Source organism: Dasypus novemcinctus, chromosome 28, assembly GCF_030445035.2.
Source record: "Dasypus novemcinctus isolate mDasNov1 chromosome 28, mDasNov1.1.hap2, whole genome shotgun sequence".
NCBI classification, from domain to species: domain Eukaryota; kingdom Metazoa; phylum Chordata; class Mammalia; order Cingulata; family Dasypodidae; genus Dasypus; species Dasypus novemcinctus.
Window position 1 is genome coordinate 35,629,964 of NC_080700.1, and position 20,466 is coordinate 35,650,429.

Below are 20,466 nucleotides of genomic sequence, written 5' to 3' on the forward strand. Positions count from 1 at the left end.
TGTCTTGGGTGAAGCAGGCATTTCTGTACCGTTTTACACATGAGAAAGCTGAAGTTTGGCGAGGATAGGACCTGGGGCTGTGTCACCAGGTCGGCCGAATGTAGCGGTTAAATCTAAATCCCCTACTTTCTCCACTACAGAGAGCTCAATATTCATAAAGGGTCAACATTTTCTAAATCCCAAGGTCCCTGGAAATACACTGAAGCACTAGATTTTTTACCCTGAAGCTTTCTCCTCATTTCAAATGCAGTTCTTCTGCAACGTGTATTCTCAGGTAGTAAATTCTGAAGAATTCTGATTTTGTGCAAAACACTAGTTGTTGCTACACCCACTCCTTGCCTTCCTTCAAAGGTAATTTGGCTGTCGCAGGTAATTTGATAATTGTCAATATATTCTTTGCAGCTTAACACAAGTTCCTTTAGATATTGCATCCGTCTACCAACTTCCGTTGTTAGAAAATTCTTCCTACCTTTGAGGTGCTTGTGAAATTCCTTTTCCCTGTCCCATCACGCTGAGAATATAAAATCCAGTGGCTTTACTACTGGACTGGCCCTTAGCGGTCACCTAGCCTGGCCCAGTCCTTTTAAGATAATATTTCTAAGGCTCCAAGGGATTCGGTGGCCTGCTCAGTAGCTCAGGGCACTAATCGGACCTAAAACCAAGGTCGTTTGACTTCCAGACCCAGGTTTTCCCAGACTCTGGTCTCGAGTCTCTGTCCTCTAAAAGCTCTCTCCACCGGCTCTAATCCTGTTTCATTTTATCTACCTGCTCCGTTTTCCAGTGGCTGTGTGTCCCTCTCTTTAGTAGTCCTTACGTCTCTCGTGTCCACGTCAAGGGTGGTGTTCTGTGCCCGCCATGACTATAGCGAGGTTCAGGCGTGAGTGGGGGGACACCCGGGAGAGGACCGCGAAGCCAGCTGCAGCACAGCCTTCCTTCCCCGCCATGTTGTTTTATGAGTGTCTGTCTGGGTGTCTCTCCTGCCCGACGCAACACGACCGGATCTTATTCATTTGTGTGTCCCTCGCCTGTATCCAGGAAATGTTTTCAATAACCACATATTAAATTTTCTTCATTTTCTCACTCCTGGGTTCCATATTACCCATCTCCGTGCCATTCCACCTTCCTTGAAACAGCTCTGCAGTCATGTTTTTGATCCATTGCAATTTCCACTTCCTTCTGATAGTGTTCCACACATAACCATGGCTGGCCTCTTAGGTTTACTCAGCTTGGTTTTTTCCATTATTTGTGCAGTAGAAAATCCTGTGATCTTTGAACTTGCCCATTTTAGCCCCGGTCACTCTAAATTCATATGCTGTCCTGCTGAGCCCTAACCATTCTTGACGCAGTGCAAGAAAGATAGTCTGTTATGCTTTGGGACCCTGATAGTGTCCTGTACTGTCAGATAACTTTTTTTTTTGAAGGTACTGGGAATTGAACCCAGACCTTGTACATGCAAATCAGTCGCTCAACCACTGAGCTACACCTGCTCTACTACATTTTTACAGAAATGCTTTCACAACTCGTTCTTTTGTTTTTAAGATTTATTTATTTTTATTTATTTCTCTCCCCTTCCTCTCCCTCCCCCTGTTGTCTGCTCTCTGTGTCCATTCATCTGTGTCTCTTTTTGTTGTGTCATCTTACTGCATCAGCTTTCTGTGTGTGCGGTGCCACTCCTGGGCAGGCTGCACTTTTCTTCGCATGTGGCAGCTCTCTTTATGGGGCGCACTCCTTGCGCATGGGGCTCCCCTACGCAGTGGTGGCACGGCACTCCTTGTGTGCATCAGCACTGCGCGTGGGTCAGCTCATCACACAGGTCAGGAGGCCCTGGGTTTGAACCCTGGACCTCCCCTGTGGTAGGCAGATGCACCATCAATTGAGTCAAATCCACTTCTGCCAATCACTTTAAATTCGTATGCTGTCCTCCTGAGCGGTATCCATTCTTGATGTGAATCAGGCACTCCACCACTGAGCTCCACCTGCTATGCTACATTTTTAAAGAAATGCTTTCACAACTGGTTGTTTAACCCCCTTAGTGTGGTATTGACCAGATGTAGCTTCCTTTCATCTACATGGATGGTGAATTGGCCCAGCGCTGTTCACCTAAACAGGGCCTCGTTTTGGGATCTCCCTTCCTTTGTACGTGTCTATTTTTATGTGATACTCTCTGCATTACGAGGGCAGCAGGAGAACAAACTTCCCGGCTTGCTCTCTTTCTTCAGGCGTGCCTGGCTTGTTCTTGACCCTGTCTTCTTCCATGTGTATTTTCAAATTAGCTTATCAAGGTCTCAAAAGAGTCTTTCTGGATTTTTATTAGAATGCCATTAAATCTCTAGAGCAATTTGGGAAAGATGTGCCAGCTTTCTTTCTAAGGACATCGTGTATCTCTTCACTGAATTAGGTCTTTAGAAAATTTATTTTAACCAAAGTGTACAATTTATTCCACAAACGGCTTGTCCATTTTTTAAAACAGATTTCTTTCTTTCTGCATATTTCATATTTTTAAATAGCTTAACAGATGATTTCTGAATTCTTATATATTGCTTTGACCTCTTTCAATTTTCTTATTAATGGGAAAATTTATCTATAGATTCTTTGGGGAGTTCTATGTAGACAGTCATATCTGAAAATAGTGGCAGTTTTGTTTCTTCTTTATATATATATATATATATATATATATTTTTTTTTTTTAATACATAGATCACACAAAATGTTACCTTAAAGTTGTGTTTCTTCTTCCCCTCTTCCTTAAACTGTTCCACCAACTTGACAGCATGCTGTAAAAAAAAAAAAACGCCAGTAAAATAAGTCATAGTAATTACTTTAGAATGATTCAGAATGATGGTGCAGATTCACTGGGGAATTTTAAAATCTTTTGGATCCTGATTCCATTGGGCGGACGTGGAGCCCAGGCATCAGTATTTTTTAAGGCTCCCCACAAGGCTTTCATTCAGGTTCAGTTCAGTCAGGGTTGCTGCTAATTACTGGTTTAAAAGCGTAGAGTGTGAGGCTACCTTCCCCAAAATAGGCTGATGATTGTGTTTTCTTTCAGATCTTTATCCGCTGGAGCGGGCATTTTTATGAGATTGTTCTTACTTTGTATCTCTCATTCCAGGTCACTGCTGGCGTCCCTCTTAAGAAAGAATATACAGAAGAGGTAAGAGGAGCGCTTTCACACCCTTCGGAGTCATTTGAATACAGTGCATCGTTGGCTTGAGTTAAAACTCGGCCAGGGAGGAGCAGAGGTGACTCAAGCCGTTGAGCACCTGCCTCCCACATGGGAGGTCCTAGGTTCTGTCCCTGGTGCCTCCTAAAAAAAACGAACAACAAGCAAATAAATGAAAAAGCCAACCAAGGGGAGCTGATAGAGCTCGGTGGTTGAGCGGCGGCTTCCCACACATGAGGTCCCAGGTTGAATCCCAGCCCTCGTACCTAAAAAAAAAAACACAACAACTCAATCAGGAGGAGGTGGGTATAGCTCGGTGGTTGAGCGCCTGCCTCCCATGTACGAGGTCCTGGGTTCAATCCCTCGTACCTCCTTAAGAAAAGAAAAAACACCTCAGTCAGAGAATGGACACTCGGTTAATGCCTCTTTAAAAAGTGCTTTCCTAATAATCCATGAGGAAATGAGGGTGGTGGAGGAGGAGGGGATAAAATCCGCTCTCTGGACTGCAGGTGCTTTCCTTCCACCCCCAGCGTGTCCCTCTGAGCAGTAGCTCACCATCAGCAGGGCACAAACACATATGAAGCTTATACCTGCGTTTTCCTTTGGATTTGGGGAAAAATGAATTTTGGAGAACACAGTTGGTTTTATGTCTTGCTGGAGTTTCTGGGCTCTTCTCTGTAATTACTTTGATTCAGTGGCTGCAGTTCTCCCGGAGCTCCTACACGGGGCACCAGGGAGTTGAGCATAAAGAACTGGACTTCTCCTCTGGCCATCTGGAGCCTTGAGCCTTCTGTCCACCAACCTCCAGAGGCCATGCCTGTGCCCTGGGCTCATGGCCCAGGCCTGGCAGCCGGGCACCAGCCAAAATAGCTATCCCTCAGACCCAAATATGGCCTCATTTGAGCCACCGAGTTATTCCGAGAATGAGCCGTCTGCTTCTGCAGCCATCTTCTTAAAGGAAAGGTGATTTATGCTCTTCTTAAACAGTCATTCAAACACTCCCCAAAACAGAAATTCTGGAGGTGCAAAATTTACAGCAGCAAACAAAAAAAAGAAGAAGAAAAAAAAATAAAACAGCTTCTGGGACAACGAAGAGAGCAAAGATGGAAGTGCAGCCTTCCAGAACGGCCCTGCTGGCTGCGTTTGGCTCAGTTGGGTGGGAAGCAAGACACTGAGACTTGGTTCCCTTCCAGAACATCCAGCTGGTGGCAGACGGCTGCTGTAACCTGCAGAAGCAAATTGAGATTGCCCAGCTCTTCGGGGTCCCGGTTGTCGTGGCTGTGAATGTCTTCAAGTAAGTCGCCTCCCGCTTTAAATGCAGTCGAATCTCGGGGCCACCCCGTCGGTCCCATTTGCATCCTAAGGGTGCTTGGTTTTTCTCCACCTCATAGAGCAGTATGCAAAATACTTGGCCTTCTCGGTTTTGTTTCATTTTGTTTTTCATTTCTGCAGAAGTGCTCTCAAAACAGGATCAGGGAAATGTTGTTTTATTCTGCTCGCGTTTCTGTCCAAAAGATGATGGGGTAGGGGGGATGTGATGGTATTTTCTCAACAAAACCCTTAACCACGTGAACTATGTGCATTGCCTTCGAGAGGAATTTTCCCCCACCGCCTTTTCTTTGTCTGACTTATTTAAACACGATGTGACCATTTTTGATGTTTAAAATAAATTCCGTGCCAGCGAGGGCAGTGCTACCCACACGCTCGAGTCCTTCTTTAAACATGTCACTAAATGGATGACAGATGCAAAACCCCAAACCTTTTCATCGCCAGGACCGACACCCGCGCCGAGATCGACGTGGTGTGTGAGTTCGCCAAGCGGGCGGGTGCCTTCGATGCCGTGCCCTGCCACCACTGGTCCGTGGGCGGCAGAGGGTGCGTGGACTTGGCCCGAGCTGTGAGAGAGGCCGGCAATCAGAAAAGCCGCTTCCAGTTCCTGTACGACGTGCAGGTAAGATGGGGAAACCACGACGGCGGCTACCGCTGTCTGAACCTTCAGCTGCGTGCCAGCCGGTGCCGGGAGCTTCTCGTGGACCGGCTCGTTGAGTTCCATGTCGGAAGAACATGGGATGACTGGCACAGGGCAGAGAGGGACGCTGCGGGTGAAGGAGCTGACGCTATTGGAGAAGGGCACGTGGCTGGGGACAAAACCCCAGCTCCCTGGCCCCAAGCCTGTGCTCGAGATGCTGCGCACTGCTTACGTGGCAGCCACGAGCGAGGTGGGACGGCGGAGGCCACGTTCAAGAGCAGACACTGAGGGGGCGTGGGAGTGGAGCCTGAGAGCAGGTTCTCTTAAGACCCGGGAAGTCACCTGCTGTGTCTCTTGCCCGGTGCCGCTGCTCCTTTCCCTCCCCGTGGTTCCGGGAGCTCTGTCTAGGACACTTGTAAGCACACCTGCCTCCTGCGCTTGCCTCGAGACCATCCGGGCTTCTCCTCGGCCAGCTCCTCCCGCTGCCCACCCACAGTCTCCACTCTGGATTTCTTAGCCCTGGCTCTGGCTTCTGTTTTTGTCCTCAGAGCTGCCCCACAATTGTCAGGGCGCCCAGACTTAGACCCTAGTAGCTTCTTCTCCTGCTCCTCCTCTCTCCCAAAAATCTGCTCATCTGTCCCTCTTCTGAGATGTCACTGGCAGTCACATCACTCTTCTTTTCCTATTCAGATGGGATAAATCAGTAGCATTAAGTGAAGAGGAATTGGAAAGTAGTAAGTGAAGAGCAGCAGCTGGATCTAAAGCCTGGTGCTACATCGACGCACAGTTAGAATAAATGCAAAGTTCGCTTAAGTTAACCTTAGCCTTGGGGCTGCCCTCGTGGAGGTGTGTGCCCTACATGTGTGCATGTTGTGTGGATCAACTGCTTTTTTTAAAGAAATCGATTTTTTTTTTTAAAGATTTATTTATTTCTCTCTCCTTCCCCCCCCCATTGTCTGCTCTCTGTGTCCATTCACTGTGTGTTCTTCTGAGTCCGCTTGCATCGTCAGGCAGCACCGGGATACTGTGTCTCTCTTTGTTGTGTCATCTTGCTATGCCTGTTCTCCGTGTGTGCGGCGCCACTCCCGGGCGGGCGGCACTTTCTTCACACGGGGTGGCTGTCCTTGCGGGGCGCACTCCTTGCGCGTGGGGCACCCCTACGCGGGGGTGCCCCTGTGTGGCATGTCACTCCTGGCGCGCCAGCAGCACTGCACATGGGCCATCTCACCACACGGGTCAGGAGGCCCTGGGGATCAAACTCTGGACCCTCCGTATGGTAGACGGACGCTTTGTCAGTTGAGCCACATCCGCTTCCCTAAACCAATGTTATTGATACATATTAATAAAGCATGTAATTCATCCAAAGTGTACAATCAGCAGTGTTTGGTATAATCACGTAGTTGTACGTATGCACACTTCAATCGTGAGTTGAGCATTTTCATTATTTCAATAATAATAAACCAAAAAACAGACAAACGTGAAAATTCTTCATCTCTCAGTCTCTCTGTTTCCCTGCTGTACGTAGCTGGGATGTGAAAATAGCTCAGTAAAACTGCTTCATGAATAATCGTGCAAGAATAGCTGCTATGGATCAACGTCTTTTATCAAGCACCCTCTTGGGTAGAAGGTGTCTCCCCATTTTACAGATAAGAAAATTAAGGCCTGCTGTTCCATAGCAAGAGGTAGGCAGAGCCAGGACAGCGTCAGAACCGGTTAGCTCGTCGTTCTGGTCGTGGGAGGGCTACTGGAGGGGGCGGTGACCAGGTGATCCCCCCGGGCGGGGAAGGGTGATCACGGTGGCGGCGGTGCCACAGCGTCCACAGCAGGTACTCAGGAGGCGTCGGGGGGAGGCGGGCCATGAGGGCCAGCCCCGGGAAAGGCTGCCACTTGGCGGGGCCATGTTATAAAAGAAGGATGGGGATGTCCCGGGTGTCCCCCGGGGGCAGAGGGTCCCAGTGAGACGCTGCGCACCCCGACGCCGGAGGTGGAAGCTAAAGTGGGGAGCCCGGGGGTGGAGGGTCCTGGGCCTCGCCCGCGGGGTCTGCGTACCCACGGCCGACTTAAACCCACCGCCCCTGGGAAAACCACTCCCCGTCCCCCCGCGAGCACCCAGGCCGGGCCACCGCCATCTGAACATGCGGCGGAGTCGAACGACCCGTTGCACAGAGGGTGGCTGTTTCGGGGGCTCCACCCAGGTGAAAAGAAGGGCAGCGTGTGGGAGTGGACTTCCTGGACCTTGCTGTCACCGCTGCGTGCTAACCCGAAGGGGAACCCTTTTCCTTTCCACTGATTTTTAAAAATATTTTTTCCCCAAAAATGCCCATTCTTCCTGGGGATTAAGCTGTTCAAAAAGGATGGGGGAATTTCTGAGTTTGGTCCCACCTTGGATAGATGGCAGGAGCCCAGGCCTCGGGCCTCATTTGCTGCTCTATTCATCTTCCTTTTCTGATAACACAGAAATTAAATTTGTGTCGTTGATTCTTGGACGTTCAGCATCTCGGGCTATTGCAGTGTGGCATTTCATGAAAAGACCCTGTGGCTTCCTCTGACTCTTTTACTGGCCCCCTCGGCACTGGGATCCTCACACAGGCAAGATTTTAGGTAAAAGAAGATTTACATTCTTGTCTTGTAGCAGTGTAGAAATCAGAGTTAGTTGTAGCAGTCAGGAACACAGATCAAAAAATATTTTTGGGCAGAAGCAAATGTGGCTCAACTGATAGGGCGTCCGCCTACCACATGGGAGGTCCAGGGTTCAAACTCCGGGCATCCTGACCCGTGTGGAGCTGGCCCATGTACAGTGCTGATGCGCGCAAGGAGTGCCATGCCACGCAGGGGTGTCCCTGCGTAGGGAAGCCCCACGCACAAGGAGTGCACCCCATAAGGAGAGTCACCCCGCGTGAAAAAAGTGCAGCCTGCCCAAGAGTAGTGTGAGCTGAGGCAGAAAGATGATGCAACAAAAAGAGACACAGATTCCCGGTGCCACTGACAAGAATCCAAGTGGACACAGAAGAACACACAGCAAATGGACACAGAGAGCAGACAACTGTGGGGAAGAAGGGGAGAGAAATTAATTAAAAATAAATCTAAAAAAAAAAATTTTGCCCCTCCTTTCTTACAAATTCAGTGCTGGTGGAACTTTCTAGGTTAAGTAACTTTTTGGGTTTTTTTTCCTTTACTGATGTGGAAGTCACACAACATAAAATTTGCCATTTTAGAGTGCACAGTTCAGTGGCCTTTAGTTCATTCCTAATGTTGAGTGCCCACTGCTTCTGTAGTTCCAAAACATTTTCACTGCCTCAGAGGAAACCCACCCCCATTAAACATGTTTTCCCCATTTCCCCCCTCCCCGAGCCCTGGGGTTCTGTAATCTGACTTTCTACTGTTGCTTTACCTGTTCTGACTATTGCCATGTGAATGGAATCTACACTCTTTGACCTTCTGAGTCTGGCTTATTCCACTCAGCATGATGTTTTTCAGAGTCTGTTCATGTTGTAGCTGTAGCAGAACTTTGTTCCTTTTTGTGGCTGCGTAGTATTCCGTTGTCTGGCTGTAAATGGTCATCTGCTCATCTGTCGATGGACACTTGGGCTGTGTCCACCTCTGGCTATTGCAGATATCGCTGCTATGACCACTGGTGTGCAGAGACCCACTTGAGTCCCTGTCTTCAGTTCTTCTTGTTGTATACCTAGGAGTCGAATCGTCCAGTCCTATGGTAATCCCTTTTTTCCCCCATGGCTGGCCCTGTGGGTGCTGGTAGCTTAGTAGGTGTGGGAGCAAAAGCTTTTGGATAAATCGTCTTCCTCCTTTTACTGTCCAGAGGAAACTGGGCTTCTGTGCAGCCCGCCACCTCCCACCTCCATTCCACCGGGAATTTCTTCAGTACAGGGCAGGTGGCGTCTGAGCCCCCACGCCAGCCCACCCCCTGTTAGAGGAGCCTCTGGGTGATGTGAGGTGATGCTGGAGCACGGGGTGCGAATGCTGACGTCTGGGAAGTAGAAATGGCCTCCGCCCCCAGTGGAGCAGCTGGGGAGAAGTAGAAAGTGTCAGTGGGTGGGGACAGCGCGTAACCACATGGCTCACTGTGGGCTCGCTGACAAAGTGCCAGGTTTGAAGGAAGAACTGGCTGCACGTCTGTCTGATAGAGAATTGAGTTGAGCAGCCAGTCACCTGGGGAACAGTTTTGCATCTCATTTACTGAAGGCTTGTTCAAGCTTAGGTTGCTTAGGATTATGGCCCCTGGGACAACAGTTAATTAACAATTATTCTTTCAGCATAAGGTATATGGTGCAGTGTCCTCATCACTCAAAAGTTATCAGCTAAAAATGCGGTGCAATGTTTCCTATTAACCTTAAGGATCATAAACTTTTAAGAATCTGTTAAAACTCGCCCCCCCCAACTCATCCTCTCCAGTCTTACTTGTGACTATTATCTTCACAGCCGACAATGATCATTTCTTGAATCTGTAAGCATGGGATTAGAGAGCTGAAATGAAAACTAGTTTGCATTTGCATGTTATGAGCCAATGTTGCCTAAGCAATTAGTCCATGGTGCCTAAGTAATTTCAAGCCCTCCTCACCAAATCCCAGGATGCACATAGGCTCGGATCTACAAAACAGGTGCAGGGAGCAGATGTGGCTCGAGCCTTTGAGCAACCGCCTCCCACATGGGAGGTCCCAGGTTTGGTTCCCAGTGCCTCCTTTAAAAACAAACACAAATGAAAAAACCAACCCAGGGGAGCTGATGTGGCTCAGTGGTTGAGTGCCGGCTTCCCACATCCAAGGTCCTGGGTTCAATCTCTGGGCCCCGGGTACCTCAAAAAACAAACAACAAACAAAAACAGATGCAGAAACAGGACCTCAGAAACGGGCAGGGACTTAGCAAAGGCCATGTAGAATGGGCCCTTGATAGAGAGGTGGCTGGTGATAGACGAGTAAAGCCTCAAAGTCGAGCAGAACGGACTTCAAATCGGCCCTCAATCTGGACAGAAGTGTGATTGGGGTAACAAGCCTCTCGGAGCCTCAGCTTCATCACCTGAAATGCCATAGTCTGATTTTTTAAAATCTGTCCCTCCTTTTTTTATTGTCTCAGATTACATCTTTATACATAACATAAACATTAACATAGATTTTCAATGTTATTTTACACATTCACCTGTTAAGTTGTATGGAGGGGGCACGTACAAACCAAAGGTACAAGACGTGATTTTATATTTACCTATGTAGTTACTTTTACCAGTGCTCTTTATGTTTCTCTTATGGCTTTGAGTTATTGTCTAGTGTATTAGTCAGCCAAAGGGGTGCTGATGCAAAATACCAGAAATTGGTTGGTTTTAATAAAGGGTATTTATTTGGGGTAGGAGCTTACAGATACCAGGCCATAAAGCATAAGTTACTTCCCTCACCAAAGTCTATTTGGAGCAAGATGGCCGCTGACGTCTATGAGGGTTCAGGCTTCCTGGGTTCCTACGTTCCTGGGGCTTGCTTTTCTCTAGGTTCAGGGTTCCTTCCTTCCTGGGGCTGGCTTCTCTTTCCTCTGGGTGCTGACTTCCCGGGTTTTCAGCATCAAACTCTAACATCAGAAATCTCCGCATCAAAAGCTCCAACTCTGTCCTTCGCCATGCCTTTGATCAACACCCTTATGACATGGCCCAATCAAAGCCCTAATCCTAACTCAGTAACAACCAGGTACAGACCAAATTACAAGCATCATCCAGTATTTCTTTTTGGAATTCATCAGTTATATCAAACTGCTACATCTAGTGTCCTTTCATTTCATCCTGAAAGACTCCCTTCAGCATTTCTTGTAATGCTGTTCTGGTAATGAACTCTCTCAGCTTTTCTTGAGCTTAGTCTGATATTACCTCCAGCTGGGGGAGGAGCACATACAACGTCGTGGAGTAAAATTCTGGCCCTTAGTAAGCTGGCGATCAGTGTTAGCACTTCATCCTGTCACCCTGTTAGCTTCCGAAAGAGAGGGCACTTCCCAGGTTTGCCTGCAAAAATTCTGCTGTGACTCCAGGCACGTTAGCCAAACTCCAGCATTGGTTTCCTTTCCAAGGGACTTAAACCCAGGAACTAGAGGCCAGGCCTCCCAAGTCCCCAAGAAAGGCACCGACAAAGGACAGCAAGATCTTTGGCAGTTTTCCTTCTCGGTTTGGATCAGGAGCCCTTATGGGACCTAAAAAGTCCATCCTTTTTGCCAGGAAGGAGGTGGCTCCAAAATATGGCTTGTGGGTCAGTGTCTGAATATTGTTTGTAAAATGGGGTATTTTTAACATTGAAAATCCCCTTCTCCTTCCTCGAACCTTGCAAACCTTTTGACGGCAAGGCAGGGTAGCGTTTGTTTTTATTAAAAGGTCTTTCCTGCGTTTTGCCCGAAGCTGCTCTCTTGATCACAGCGGGAGCTGAATGAAGGGAGATCAAAACGCAGCATGAGGACTGGCCGGGAGCACAGCCGGATGCTGGTTTCTGAGCTCTTGCATTTCAATGCCCACTTTTGAGGAGCGTTTGCTCCCGTGCTGGCCCTTTCCTGGTTGGTGACTGAGGAATTATTTCACGTGTCCTGAAGTTTCCAAATCGAACATGCACCGCTTGTTAGTGGGATTTTGAATTTCCCATTAATTAGGGTGTTTATAACCAGAGCCTTGAAATTAAATAAGTGGATAAATATATATCAGTATATATGTATATATATTGGTTTTTTTATTTTATTTTGTTGGTTTTTTTTTTTTTGTTTTTTTTTGATGTACCAGACCAGGGGTTGAACCCAGAACCTCGTATGTGGGAAGCCGGCACTCAACCACTGAGCCATATCAGCTCCCCTGAGTTGGTTTTCTTGTTTGTTTTGCTTGTTTATTTTTTTCAGGAGGCACCAAGATCTGAACCCAGGACCTCCCGGGTGCGAGTCGGGCACTCAGCCACTTGAGCCACACCCACTCCCCTGTAGTATTTTAATTAATAGATCTTTAAAACTTAAGATGGTATTTATGCACATCTCTGTATGTCTTTTATATGTCACAATAATTGGAATAAAACATACTCAAGGAGAAAGGGTGACTCCACTTTCCTCCCACTTGGAGCCATTGCCTTCCTCCTGGCTCTTTCCTCCCCATCTTCAGACTTAGCTGGGGTCCTCCTGGGCTGACACCCCTCTCTACAGTGCCCCCTTTTCCCTCTTCTGCACAGTGGAATGTTGGGAGCATTCTATAGCAAACCACCCCTTGACATTTTCCACAGTCAGTTACATGTCTCACTCGTGAACCTGTTTATGCTGCGTGAAGTTTCTAGCACTTTCCTTTCTTATTTATGATTGAGCTGACTGAAAAGGGTTTCGGACAGCTCCGGCAGATTCTCTTAAGTCTCCTCTTCCCAGGCCACCTTTTCCACAGTTCAGCAGGTCCACGTATCACCTGCTGCTGTGCATTCCCCACCCTTTGGCAGACACACCTCAGAGCGACACCACGGCTGGTTTCTTCTCCAGTGCTGGCCCTTGTGTCAGGGCTCTGGCCTGCCATACTTCCCCTCCTGCCAGGTTCCTTGTTCATCTGTGTCTCATGGGTTTCATTCTATTTAATCCTATCGTTAAAACCAGCCCACCTTTCTCCAAACATCCTGGTTTGCCCTCCATGATTCTGGCAAAGGCATGTCCCGTCTTTATTTTCTCGGTGGTAGAGATGACACCTGATGAGAAAGAAATAGTCATCTTTCTTTGGCTCATTCAAGCATGATGGAAGGATTCTTACCATTTCATTTAAATGCTCTCTTTTAGCCTGACTTTCATTGTGCCACAGGTTTCTGGGATTATTTCATCTAAAATTATGAGCCAATTGAGAAAAATGGAGAGGATCGGATATGATCTGCCCAAAATTGAGCCACAGTTACCTTCCACCACCCACTCCATCTGCCTTTCTGACTTTTAATGCAAGATGAGACCATTAGAGTAGGGATAGAATTCATTCTTTCAACCCAAAACCAAATACCTAAGGAACATAAGTTAAATATTATCTCATGATTGAAGGAATAAAGGTACCACATATAACAGACCACTTCAAAAGAGAAAATTAAAATCTTACGTTGGGGGAAGAACGTGTTTTGAAATAAGATACATTTAAATGCTCAAATGGCACAGACTTTCAGTCACCCCAAATTCTGAGTGGTTTGGGGATTTGAGTGATAGAATATGACCAGAATATGACTTTTTTTTCCCCTTCATGGGAGTAGTCTACTCTATTCTGGAGAGAGATTTTTAGTCTTGAACCAGAAGACTGTGCTTTGGAAGCCATTTCCAACAGAGCAATGGGGAGAATATGGTGCCCCTATATTGTAATTCAGAAAAAGAGGCATTTGTAAAATGTGAGACTCCTTACATGTATGTCTTAACATTCATTCACATCGCACTGATAACACGCCGATATTCCTAAGTAAGGTTTGTGGAAAGAGGAAAATGCAGCCACGTCATAAATTACCTACATTTTGGTATTCCAGGTGGATTGCCCCATCCCTCTGACGCTTCTGCTCGTTTGGGTGAAACGGGATCTTTAAAATCACCTGTTCTGTCCATTCCGTTCATTTGATGTTGTCAGAAGTTTCTTTTTGAGAGTAGTAAAAGATCGCCCCAGGGAATTCCTCGGTGCTGTCAGTCATTCCATATGGAAAAATGCAGGTTTTCTGGCGCTGAGCCCTTTTGGGCTCACTGCACCCCGCAGCTGCCCTGGGGACAGGGGGCCCTTTAGGAGTCTAAAGAAGCCTCCAGCTGCTCAGGGCAGAGCATGGGGTCAGCACGTACGCCTGGGTGCTGGGATGTGCTGGCCCTTCACCAAGGGTGCACTTTCCGTGTCAGATGCAGGGGCTGCATTTCTCGGGTCCAGGGAGCCACCCCCACAGGGCTTGCTGGTGCACCTGTCATGCCGTTCCCACATCTGTGCACGCTCCCTGGGAGTCCCATTGATGGTTTGGGGTTACACTCTTTTATTTGACATACAGGAAAGGCTCCTTACTAATCTGTACTGGGAGATCATTTTAAATGCGTGCTTTGTTTAAGAAACAAAAATACACCCTGAAACCAGTACCCCGTGTCCTGAGTTGTCTACTCAACTTACAGGTTTATTCACGGATCCTGCTCTTTAAATACCGTATGGGGACTGGAATATGTTTCACCGATGTCACAGCATGGGAACATTGGACTTTACACGAATTCACCTCTGTGGTCGTGGCCATACAAAAAAAACAACAATGTATTTTTCCTTCAGCCTGGCGCCCAGCTCCTGGCAGCAGCTTTGTTTGGTGTGGGCTGAAGACACCGCAATCTGTTCCCACACAGTGTGGACTTACTGAGAGGGAGTTGAATATTTAAAAGTCGTGTGTGGTGTTTTCGTGGCCTTCTATGAGATTGTCAGGGCTACTGGCTTTAGAAGCTGATCCCCAAGTAAGAGGAGAGTCTTCTCATATAAAGCTTTCGTAGGTCTTTATTTTCTTCTATTTAAAGTTCAAGCAACTCCTTTTGAAGTTGTGGATCCATTTCCTTCCACTAAAAAAAAAATTTTTAACTAACTTTTTTAGAACATTTTCAGATTTATACTTTTTTTCTCAATTCAATTTTAGCTTATATTTAATTTTTTTAACAAATCACTTGTATCGATAATGTGTTAATAAAGCATCTAATTCATCCAAAGTATACAGTCAGTGGTATTTGGTATAATCGTACATCACATGTAATTTTAATTTCATAATTTTGGCAGGCATTCCCAGAAGCTTTTCAAAACCAGCATGGTCTCTAACTTTGCGTAACCCACCCGCTCTGAGGGTAGAGCCTCATGTCTACAAGGTGTGTGTATAATAAAGCCCAAAGACACCAGTCCTGTCACTTGCCTTTGTGGTTTCTCTTAGCTGGTGATGGGGTGCCGGGAAGCAGGAGGCTGTGCCAGCAGTGCGACAGCTGCTCCAAGGCATTTTCTAGCCCTGTACTGCCCAATACAGTAGATCCCGGCCACATGGGGTTATTTAAATTCCTAAAAACAAATGCAATTAAGAATCCAAAAAAATAATAAGTCACTTCCTCATTTGTACAATAGCCACATTTCACATGCCCCGTGGCCGCAGGTGGCTAGCAGCGACTAGACCAGGAAGCACAGATGGGACATTTCCATCATTCCAGAAAGTTCCACTGGGTAACTCTGGTCTAGAGTATTTCAGTTTCCTGCACATATATTTAAGAGGTTTTATGCGGGCTTCTTAGGGAATGTGTTTTGGGTTATAGTCCTGGTATAGGAACGCTCAGCATAACACTAGTTCAAAAATGATCGGAGGTCCCAGTCGGGCTTCAGCCAGGTCGCTTATCAATATCAAATAATTGTGCATTGACAAAGTAGAGACAGGACATTCCCTGTTCCCACATCCTGCCCCACGTTGGCTGCCCTTCACCTACTGACGTGTGCCTTACCCTTAAAAATAACCCTTACTGTCTGCTCATCTGCTCGTTGAAACCCCTCCATCCTTCAGGGCGAGCTTCAACTTCCCACTCGGTGCTTGGCGGCTTCTGCGGATTGCCACCGCCCCCTGGGCGATCATCTTCCGAGCTCGGTCGGAATGTTTACCCAGAGCCTTTATCGCGTGCTTTCACGGAACACTTGCTGCTGCGTCTCACGGACCCTGCGCTGTCAAAAGTTCTCTCCCTGCAAAGTGCTCGGATCTCTGTACTCACGATACCTGGACAGCCCTCGGTATCGATGCTTATTTGTGCATTTGAGGCATTTATGGCAGGCCTGCTGTATGCAGAGCACTTCCTGGGTACCAGGAAAGTACAGATAAAGTTGTAATGCATAAAGAAATTAGTAAGCCTTGACAGGGCCGGGGAAATAGTCTTGGCAGGATCAATCCATGTGTCCACACTCGTAACTTAAAAATCAATTTTATTGATCCATATTAATAAAGCATAACGTATACCATTGATAGTACACTTTGGAAAAATTATATGCTTCATAACTTTTTTTTTTAAGTAAGAAATGTGAGCTTTTTTTTTCAAGGTTCATTTATTTATTTATTTTCCCCCCTTCCCCTCCTCCCACCCTACTGTTTTTGCTGTCTGTGTTGTCTTCTCTTCTCATTTTCTCTCCTCTAGGATTCACCAGGATTTGATCCTGGGGACCTCTGATGTGGAGAGAGGTTCCCTGTCAATTGTGCCACCTCAGTTCCTGGTCTCTGCTGCGCTTCACCTTGACTCTCCCCTTGTCTCTCTTTTGATGCGTCATCGTCTTGCCGCGTGACTCACTTGAGCACTGGTTCATCACGCGGGCACTCACGTGGGCACTGGCTCACTGCGTGGTCACTGGCTTGCCACATGGACACTCGGCTCACCACGTGGGCACTGGCTTGTCATGCAGGCACGCTTTCTCTTCTGCTTTTTCACCAGGAGGCCCCAGGGATCGAACCCAGGTCCTCCCATATGGTAGGCGGAAGCTCTATCACTTGAGCCACATGCGCTTCCCTTTATAAGTTCTTTTACCATCTCATGTGTTCTATAAAGCTATCATTTACCACAGAGCAGTACCATGAACATCAAGGTCATACCAGGATCATGTGACCAAGCTTGGCTTTTTTTTTTCCCCTTAAGGATTATACTTCTTCCCCCCAAGCAGCAAAGAAACGGCAGGAAGTTGTTGCCTGTTGACACAATATGAGTAGATTGTGTGCCCTGGGCGATGCAATCTTATCAAGGCGCTTTTTAGTTTTTATATTAAACCCAAAAGCTACGTCAGCTGAGATAGTCCATCCTTATTTATTTTCTTGGTGATGCCAGGGAAGGAGACTTGGTAGTGGATGGCCGTGGTCCCGGCCATCACGGAAAGGAGAAGCACCGGCCGCCTGAGCCGAGACCCCGGCCTCCCCCAGCCATTTCTTCAGCTTGTCTGACCCCTGCGATGGCTGTGGTTCTTTTCCAGGAAATGAAACCACAACTGCACAAAGCCAGCCTGGCAGCGGCTCAGAATTCCCAAAACGCTTCCTTTTTTTTTTTTTTTAATTCTTTTTATGATTTATTCCTCTCCCCTCCCCCATTGTCTCCTGTCTGTGTCCATTCACTGTGCGTTCTTGTTTGTCCATTTGCATTCTGGTGAGTGGCATCGGGAATCTGTGTCCCTTTTTGTTGCGTCATCTTGCTGCGTCAGCTCTCTGTGTGTGCGGCACCATTTCTGGGCGGGTTGCACTTTTTCCACGCAGGGTGGCTCTCCTTGAGCGGCACACTCCTTGCTCATGGGGCACCCCTATGCAGGGGATACCCCCGTGTGGAACGGCACTCCTTGTGCACATCAGCACTGCACGTGGGCCAGCTCACCACATGGGTCAGGAGGCCCTGGGTTTGAACCCTGGACCTCCCATGTGGTAGGTGGACACTCTATCAGTTGAGCCAGATCCACTTCCCAACACTTTCAAGTAAACATTAGAAAAGAAAACCTGCTGTAGACTCAAAAAAACACATATTTCTTAAAAGAAAGTCTTCTCATATTTAAAAAATAATAGTAATCAGATTAGATGCCCACTTACACGAATTCTTTCATGTGTCGTCCATTTGCTCTACATGAGTTTTACTTTAGTTATTAGCATACTGGAAAAATCACACACTGGCTGTTTATTGTCTGGTCCCAATCTAGAATTCAGTAAATAGTGTACGATAGTCATTAAATATGTTGGGAGTACTAATAACTGTTGTGTTGTACTTTCAGAGAAAACGCCACCTCTTTGGTCAACTCTTCTGCCCCACACTCCATTACAGTAGTCCTTAAAGTTTGTGTAGCGCAACATTTACAGTGTGCTTTCTCTACATTGCTTCGACGCTTGCAGTAAAATAATGTACAGTAGACTATTCACATTCCCACTTGGGGGTGAGGAGCCAGATTCGGAGAGGCTGTATGGCTTAGCCAAGTAGAAGCGGTGCTCATAATGTTTCTTAGTCCTCCAGCAGCCACCAAGTTCACATGTATTTGCAGATTATCTTGTCCCAGCCTGCCCCTTGGTTTTCATTAAAGAAGCTCATCTTTTTCCATGAAAGAAGTTTCACATTTTCCTTTCTCATAAGGGAAGTTTCCAGTTTTGATAGAGTCAAATTGATTGAACTTTTCCTTGATGACTTATTCTTTGGTTACCTTGTAAGAATGCCTGCCTACCTCAGGATAGAGCACTCCCATTATTCCGTGTTGGATTTATTTGGGGACCTGGTGAGAGGTAGGACTCTAATTTTCTTTCCCTCATCTAGCAGTTTGATATGGTTCATGAATTCCAAAACATAGATATTGGATTATGTTTGTAATCTGGTCTGTACCTGGACGTGATTAAGTTATGATTAGGGCTTTGATTGGGCCATGCCCCTTGGTGGCTGGGGACTCACAGGTGAAAGGCATGGCAGAGGACAGAGTTCAGGTTTTTGACGTTGGAGTTCGATGCTGAAGCTTTAAACTAGAGCCCCGGGAAGTAAGCTCACAGAGGAAAGAGAAACCCCAGGAAGAGAGGAAACCTGAGCCCAGGAAGAAGCAAGCCCTGGAAGGAAGGAACCTTGAACCCAGAGAGAAGCAAGACCCTGGAAGGGAGGAACCCAGGAAGCCTGAACCCTCAGCAGCCGTCTTGCTCCAACACGTGGAAGTAGACTTTGGTGGGGGACATAACTTATGCTTTGTGGCCTGGTATCTGTAAGCTCCTACCCCAAATAAGTACCCTTGATAAAAACCAACCAATTTCTGGTATTTTGTCTCAGCACTCCTTTGGCTGACATACACCTCTGTTGGAAAGTCAGTTGGGCCATCTCTTTCCCTGTAGGGTTATGTTCTATTCCACACGTGCAGAGCTGTCCTTCCGGCTCTTTCTTCTCTTCCACTGGTTAAAATTCATCCACTCCTGTGCCAGTTCCTCATCGGACTTGTCAGCATCGCTTTGTGCTGTGACTGAGAACCTGGTAGTGCAGATCTCCTGTCTTCGTGGCTTTAGTTCTTTATTTTCAAAATTAGCCTACCTATTTGTGCCACTTTTCTTCCATATCAGATTTTAAAATTGGTTTTCCAACTAACCAAAAAATGCTCTTGGGCTACTTATTGGGATTGCATTGAATGGAGAGAGAAGTTTAAGATGATGGCACTGTATAGTAGTGTCACCGTTGTGACTCACACCTTTTCTTTTTTATTTGTTGAAGTGTCTGGTATTTCAGTCCTAGATCACAGAAAAACTATAGTAATAAAAAGACATTTTGAAGCAGCCTGGGTTCTCCCAGGGTTGAGAGGGTGCGTATGACTAGCCGTTATTCTCTCTGTTGGAGAACTCTCCTTTCTGCAGACAATTGTTGGTATTGTCCACTGCCAAGCAGAGTCCTTGAGGCATGCCACAAGAGGAGCTGGCCCGTGGTCGATGTCTTTTCTATCAGCACTTACTTCAGGAGATCACAGGACAGTAAACCCAAGAACTGCCTCCAGCCTGTTTTCTATCCACAGTAAAATTTAGCCAAACGCTTTGCTTAAATTTAAAAACTTCTCATGTACTTTGTAACTGGTGTTCAAACCCAGCTCAAGGGAAGCGGATGTGGCTCAAGCGATTGGTCTCCTGTCCACCAAATGGGAGGTCCAGGGTTCGATTCCCAGGGCCTCCTGTTGAGGGCAGGCTGGCCCACGTGGAGTGCTGCTCCACGCAGAGTACTGCCCCGTGCAGGAGTCCTGGCCTGTGCAGAGAGCTGGCGCAGCAAGATGACACAACAGAAAGAGACACAGAGGAGAGACAATAAGAGACGCAGCTGACCAGGGAGCTGAGGTGGCAAAAGAGAATGATCACTTCTCTCCCACTCCGGAAGGTCCCAGGATCGGCTCCCGGTACCGCCTAAAAAGAAGACAAGCAGACACAGAAGAACACACAGGAAATGGACACAGAGAACAGACAACGGAGGAAATAAATAAATCTTAAAAAAAAAAACCCAACTTAAAAACCAGCACTAAGTATTTAGTTAGGACACTCTTGTTCTGACTTATAAATCCATCAAAAAGCATGGTATAAAACTGTTTTTATTTTTTATTTTTTCTGCGGTATTGAAAAATGACTGGCTGGGTTCTCTCTGCCTAGAGGGGCCCGTACCAAATCTTGGTGTGTATATCCGTCTTTCTCTCCCATTTCTCAGCAAGCTCTGGTCTTTCCCCTACTTCCCAAATAAATTCTTTTTACAGGCCTAGCTTTAAAAAAAAAAAAAAAAAAAATGATTGGCTGAACCAGCAGCCTCTAAGTTGGCTGGATATCTAAGGCTTCGTATACCCCAGCTGAGCCCTGATCTGAAAATGTCCATCCTTGAAGGGTTGATGGGAGGACAGAAGAGT

At 46.9% G+C, this 20,466-nt stretch overlaps 1 protein-coding gene across 1 annotated transcript in view; it reads left to right on the top strand.

The window, feature by feature from the left end:
- Window positions 1–20,466, top strand: part of MTHFD1L (methylenetetrahydrofolate dehydrogenase (NADP+ dependent) 1 like) — a 204,680-nt gene that overhangs the window by 119,381 nt on the left and 64,833 nt on the right. Inside the window, exons 22-24 of the mRNA XM_058289725.1 lie at window positions 3,113–3,154; window positions 4,357–4,457; window positions 4,937–5,114. Coding sequence (XP_058145708.1) covers window positions 3,113–3,154; window positions 4,357–4,457; window positions 4,937–5,114 — 321 coding nt within the window. The remainder of the gene's footprint in view (window positions 1–3,112; window positions 3,155–4,356; window positions 4,458–4,936; window positions 5,115–20,466) is intronic.